The sequence below is a fragment of the Manihot esculenta genome, chromosome 4 (assembly GCF_001659605.2).
Source record: "Manihot esculenta cultivar AM560-2 chromosome 4, M.esculenta_v8, whole genome shotgun sequence".
Taxonomy (NCBI): domain Eukaryota; kingdom Viridiplantae; phylum Streptophyta; class Magnoliopsida; order Malpighiales; family Euphorbiaceae; genus Manihot; species Manihot esculenta.
Genome location: NC_035164.2, coordinates 2623514 through 2629557, shown reverse-complemented (window position 1 = coordinate 2629557; position 6044 = coordinate 2623514). Strand labels below are relative to the sequence as shown.

At 27.2% G+C, this 6044-nt stretch overlaps 1 protein-coding gene across 2 annotated transcripts; it reads left to right on the top strand.

Moving 5' to 3' along the window:
* The first annotated feature begins 799 nt into the window (after window positions 1–799).
* LOC110613825 (F-box/kelch-repeat protein At5g60570) lies at window positions 800–3204 on the top strand. 2 transcript variants are annotated; one of them, XM_021755169.2, is made up of 2 exons: window positions 800–996; window positions 1266–3204. In XM_021755169.2, exon 2 carries the CDS (start codon window positions 1741–1743, stop codon window positions 2869–2871), a length of 1131 nt encoding a protein of 376 aa, XP_021610861.1. In that variant the 5' UTR covers window positions 800–996; window positions 1266–1740; the 3' UTR covers window positions 2872–3204. The 2 variants fall into 2 exon arrangements, with proteins under 2 accessions (XP_021610861.1, XP_021610860.1); XM_021755168.2 differs by having other exon boundaries at window positions 1259–3204.
* Window positions 3205–6044: the final 2840 nt, after the last annotated feature.

Genomic DNA, 6044 nt, shown 5'->3' with positions numbered 1-6044 from the left:
TAATGATAGATTGTCATATTAAAAAAGTAATTTAATTTCTAAATATATATTTATTTTTATGTTATAGAAATTAAATTATTTATAATTTAAAATTAAAAACATAAATAAGATAAAAATAATATAAATAGATTACTCGAATTTGATTTAAATTAAAAAAGTTGATCGAATCAAATTAATTTTAAATTTTAATTTAATTTTTTATTTATTTTAATTCAGTCCGATTTTTAATTTTAAAATTGTTAGTTATTTTAATTTAGTTTGATTTTTAATTAGAAAAAATTGAAAAAATTAAATTGAATTAATGAGTGATAATAATATATTATTTTTGATAATATAGAAAAATTAAACCGTAATTAAATTAAAATATTTTAATTAAATTTTAAAATATTAAAAGTAAAATATAAAAATTTATTAAAAAATTGACCATCAAATTAAATTAAATTAAATTAAATTAAATTAATTTAATTTAATTTAATTTTTATTTAAAATTAATTTAATTTTTATAAATATTAAAATTTTAATTTTTAATTTATTTAATTTAGTTTAATTTAAAATAATTGTACATTTGAGCATCAATATATTTGAGAGAATATTTTTCTGAAATAGCTGAAAGATTTTTTTAAAAAAAATAATAATAATAATTAAAGATGGAAGAAGAGAATTTTGCTTCTCTTTGCGGCACGCCTACGAAAAAATCTTATAATGAGAAAACAGCTGAAAAAGAATAAAAAGGGAATTGTGGGATTTTCTTAAAAAATATAATATAATTTAGGGACCTTTCTGAGAAACAAAAACCACCGTATTTCAGTTTTATAACGCACCCTCTTCTTTTTTATCAGTTCAGCTTCATTCTGATACTCCCAGACAAAACTATTTCAGATACCTCTCTTTCTTCTGTACTTGCCGGACTCCGGCGACATGTTCGACGGAACACTTTTCCCGGCAAATTATCCGGCGACCGAAATCCGAGATCCGGTCTACTTCTAATTGTTTCCGGTATGCTTACAATTTTTTTTTGTTTTTACGTGTCTTACTTTGGAACTCTTAATTATATCTAGCTTTGTAGCCGTCGACCAGTTAGGATCCGAATCTTTTTCAAGATATTGGATTTGGATCGGACCTGAAAAATAAAATTACAATCATTTAGTTAATTAATTAGATGTTTGTTTAACCGTTCAAGTGTGTATGTTTTTTCTTGTTGCTTAATTTAATTTTACTATGTTTATTATATTTGCTATTAATTGAATGCTTTCATTAGTTTTCAGGTAATACTTCTGTTTGGATTGCTGAAACCAATTGGAAAATTTCCCGGAAAATCTTGGTAATTCGGTCACATCGCTGGGATTCTTTTTGCATCGTTGTTGGTGATTGTTTCCTATATACTTCTGACGTAATTGCTTAAGTTTCGAATTTCTGGTTCTTTTGCTAGATTTTGATAGAAAAAGGTTGCCTTGTCTTTTTATTATTTGCCTCAGAAATTGGGCAGGAAGTGTGAAATGAAAGTATACGGTATTGGTTTGTTCAATTGATGGAAAGGATAAACAGATGGAGAGTGATTGTCTTCAAGGATCGGAATTTGTTTTCTGGGTATTGGGAGCATAATCAAGAACAGTGGCATAAGTGCAGTTGTTTGATGATTAATCTGGATTATTTTCCTTCCAAGGAACTTGCCTGATTTTTCTTGGATGATATCAAAGATTGATTAATTTTTCTAGAAAGAGCTTGTTTACATTACAATTGATGGATGAAGAAGAGGAAGTAATGAGTCATTCAATAATAAATACAAGGGGAGGAGTAAATGATGGTCGCTTACGATTAGGATCAAGTGATTCACTCCTTCCTGGTCTTATTGATGATGTCGCATTGAATTGTCTGGCCTGGGCTTGTAGATCAGACTATGCCTCATTATCGTGTATAAACAAGAGGTTTCATAAGCTAATTGATAGTGGATATTTATATGGGCTAAGGAAGCAATTGGGAATTGTAGAGCATTGGGTGTATTTAGTTTGTGATCCAAGGGGATGGGAGGCATTTGATCCTGTGAGAAAGAAATGGATGGCTTTGCCTAAGATACCTTGTGATGAGTGTTTCAACTATGCAGATAAGGAGTCATTGACTGTGGGTAGTGAATTGCTTGTTTTTGGTCGTGAGCTGTTTGATTTTGCTATTTGGAAGTATAATCTGATTCGTCGTGGTTGGGTCAAGTGTGAAGGGATGAATCGTCCCCGGTGTTTGTTTGGATCAGGTAGCTTTGGTTCTGTTGCTGTTGTTGCAGGAGGGAGTGATAAGAATGGAAATGTTTTGAATTCAGCAGAGTTGTATAACTCTTCAACTGGCAAATGGGAAATGCTACCAAACATGCTTTCGCCACGTAGATTGTGCTCTGGATTTTTTATGGATGGCAAATTCTATGTGATCGGTGGGATGTCAAGTCCTACTGTTTCATTGACTTGTGGCGAGGAGTATGATTTTGAGACAAGCAAATGGAGGATTATTGAAGGGATGTATCCAAATGTTAATAGAGCTGCTCAGGCTCCTCCACTTGTTGCAGTTGTGGATAATCAGCTATATGCTGTTGAGTATTTAACTAACATGGTGAAAAAGTACGACAAGGTAAAAAACACCTGGGATGTGTTGGGAAGGCTACCTGTGAGGGCTGATTCTTCGAACGGTTGGGGCTTGGCTTTCAAGGCTTGCGGAGAGGAACTTTTGGTTGTGGGTGGGCAGAGGGGCCCTGAGGGTGAAGCTGTTGTGCTTAATTCATGGTGTCCAAAGTCTGGAGTCAATAATGGAACTTTGGATTGGAAGATTCTTGGTGTGAAGGAGCATGTTGGCGTGTTTGTTTACAATTGTGCTGTTATGGGTTGTTGAGGATTCTTTTAATTTGACTCAACAGCAGGTGCAGGTTACTGCAATCTGACCTGGCCTTTTAGGGTGCTTCTTGAACGTTTATTTGATTCGCTAGAATTCATTTGTCAGTGAGATAGCGCTTCTCAATATGACAATTTGGTTTCCTTCGGTAACACCCCTGTATCGAAATTTGTGTGTTTCACTTCAAGGTTCTGCATTTATTTGTTTTCAAGATTACTGAGTAGTGTTTACTCAGGTAATGCTCTATTATCTTCTTTTCATTTTTTGTCTTCTCCTTGTTAAGTTCTATTTCTGATCATAGCTAATAAATTGAAATCCAGTATCATTTCCTGATTCGTTGTGACTTTTTCCTGCTTGCATCTTTACTTCTTTATTTCTCACCCAATTAGAGTAGCCTTCTCGGATTCTGCAATTTGTCTATCTCACCTTTCATGTTCTTATTTTTAGAAGTCAGCATTTTATATTCCTAGCAACCATAATTCAAAGTTTCTTTCAATGTCTTTTCAATATATGCAAGCTAACTAAAGTACTACGTTGACAAACCTACATTCTTCTTTCCTTATCTTGTTTATAGTCCTTAGCGCAAAGCAACAAATTAATTGAAACAGCTAATGATTTCAGCTGGGTAATGCCATTGTAAGTTGAGATAATCACATCATCTGCAGACAATTTACTCCGTTCACTAATTAGAAAAAAGGAAGAAAAACTGCAAACTCAGATATGAATTTACTTGCTATGGTTCATCTATATTATCAGCTGTGCTTTCCTGGCTCAATTGGTAGAGATCTTATCAACATTTGTATCTTATCAACATTTGTTTTACATTTTTGTTTATATATATATATCCTCCATATGTTAATGTGCTTTACCTTCGAGACTTATCCATTGAGAAGTGGTATGGCTTATTTGAGAGCATCAGCATGATGAAGACATTGATTATAGTCCATATTTTCTTATTCCTCAATCTGTTGTGAAATAATTGCTGTCAACTGTAAAGATGGACAGTTTTTATATTGATGATGTGTGATTAAATCATTTTGAACGGTGCACACGCATGTTGTTCATATTAGTTACTAGTTAGCACTGAACTTGTAACAGATGACCTCAGCTTTACATCCACCAGATGGTTTCCTTAGCTTCTAGGAGTTCCCATCTTTCCTCTTCTTCTCTCCTCTACATCAGGTTTTGTTTTTTAAGTTGTCAGATTGAAGATTCGGAGAAAACTTCAATACTAATATTAATTTTTTTAAAACAAAATTTAAATTAAAGAATATTAACTTTTTTAGCAGGAAAATAATTATTTTCTCTGTGCAATTTTCTGTCACTTTTTAAAAATTGATTTGTTCAAAACTATCTATTATTTTGAGAAGTTACAGGTGTATTAACTTTTTTCAAGTTCACCTTTTTCTCTTTTAGACACCATAATTAGTTTTACAATGTCTTGAAATCTATACTATCGTTTCTCTTTTTCTCTTTTTTTTTTTTTCTCTTTTAATTATTTTAGTTTTTAGTGTTAGACTAATACAGAGAATTATTAAAATTAAAGTAATTAGGTGAAATAAAAGATAATTTAATTAAATTAAGAGGTATTTTATTATAATTTAGATAATTTAATTATTTTTTAATTATGTATTTTAAATTATGGGATATGAGTGCGTCTCTAAGATGGACACAATGGTGGTGCATTGTAATTGCTGAAAAGAAAACAGATACTTGGTTTGGCTCATAATTTGTTCACCTTACTTTTGTTTTTTCATACTTATTAAGAAATTATATTAAATTTCTTGGATTAATTTTAGGTAGTGATAAATCTTTTCTATGAACTTATTAATTATACTCTTTTTTTTATGTGAAATGAGTATATTAAGTTTTATTAGATAATAAAAAATTATTAATAATATGAAGTGGAAAATATACTCCAATTACTGAGATGGAGATGTATGCGACTCAGTATTAAATATTAATAGTTTTCTTGAATTCTCATTTTAAAAAGAGTTAATGTTAAAAAAATGATGTATTTTTAATTTTATTGTAATTATATTCTATATTTTTTTATTAATTAAATTTTAATATTTTAAAAGTGCTCAAATTGTACTATATTATTTTATATCGTAAAATTAACGGGATTACTTATATCATTCGTCATATCAATAAATTTTATGATAAAATTAATAATAATTTAAAATTTTATTATAAAATCAATAATAATTTAAAAGTTTAAAATAGAATTATAATAAAATTAAAAATATAAAATTTTTATAATAATTATTTATAATAAATTTTATGATAAAATTGATAATAATTTAAAAATTTACTATAGAATTACAATAAAATTAAAATTATAAGATTTTTTTGGTAATAATCTATTTTGTTAATAAATTTTTTGGAAGACAGGAGGAATGGGGATTGAGTTTATAATTTCAAATGAATTATATATTTTTTTTAACCATTTAATGAAATTATAATTAAATATTTAATTGATATATTATTAGTTTTTTTAAAATTTATAAATATGAATTAGTATTATATTTAGAATTAAAAAGAATAATTTTAAAAAATATTTTATTATTTTTAATATTTTTAAATTGAATAATATTAAATATTATTTTAAATTATTTTTAATATTTTATAATTAATATATTTAATAAAGTTATTTTTTTAAAGATGATTTTAAAAGTAATGCCACATAATAAATACATTAGACAAATTTAAAAAAAAATTAGTTGATAATAATTTTAGTCAAAATAAGATTATAATTATTATAATAAAATTATTGGTAAAAATAAAGAAATTAAATAATAATATGAATAGTAATTTTTAAATATATTTAGTAATAAAAAAAGAGTAATTTTATAATTTTATAAGTTTTCAAATGATAAGGTGTATTTATCAGACATTAAAAAATAGAGTTTAATTAGTAAAAAATAAAAGATATAATTTTAAATTATTTTATTTTAAATAAAAATTTTATAAAAAATTTAATTAAATTAAAATCTTACAAAATTTTTATTAAAACGGAAGAATTAACTGATGTCATAAGAATTGAAATCTCAATAAATACAATTTCTTTCATTATTTACATATAAAAAGACAAAACATACAATTTTTTTTGTTGTAGTTATTTTTTATTTAAAAAAAGAAATCATTAAGGGCTATAGATTTTGAGATTGATC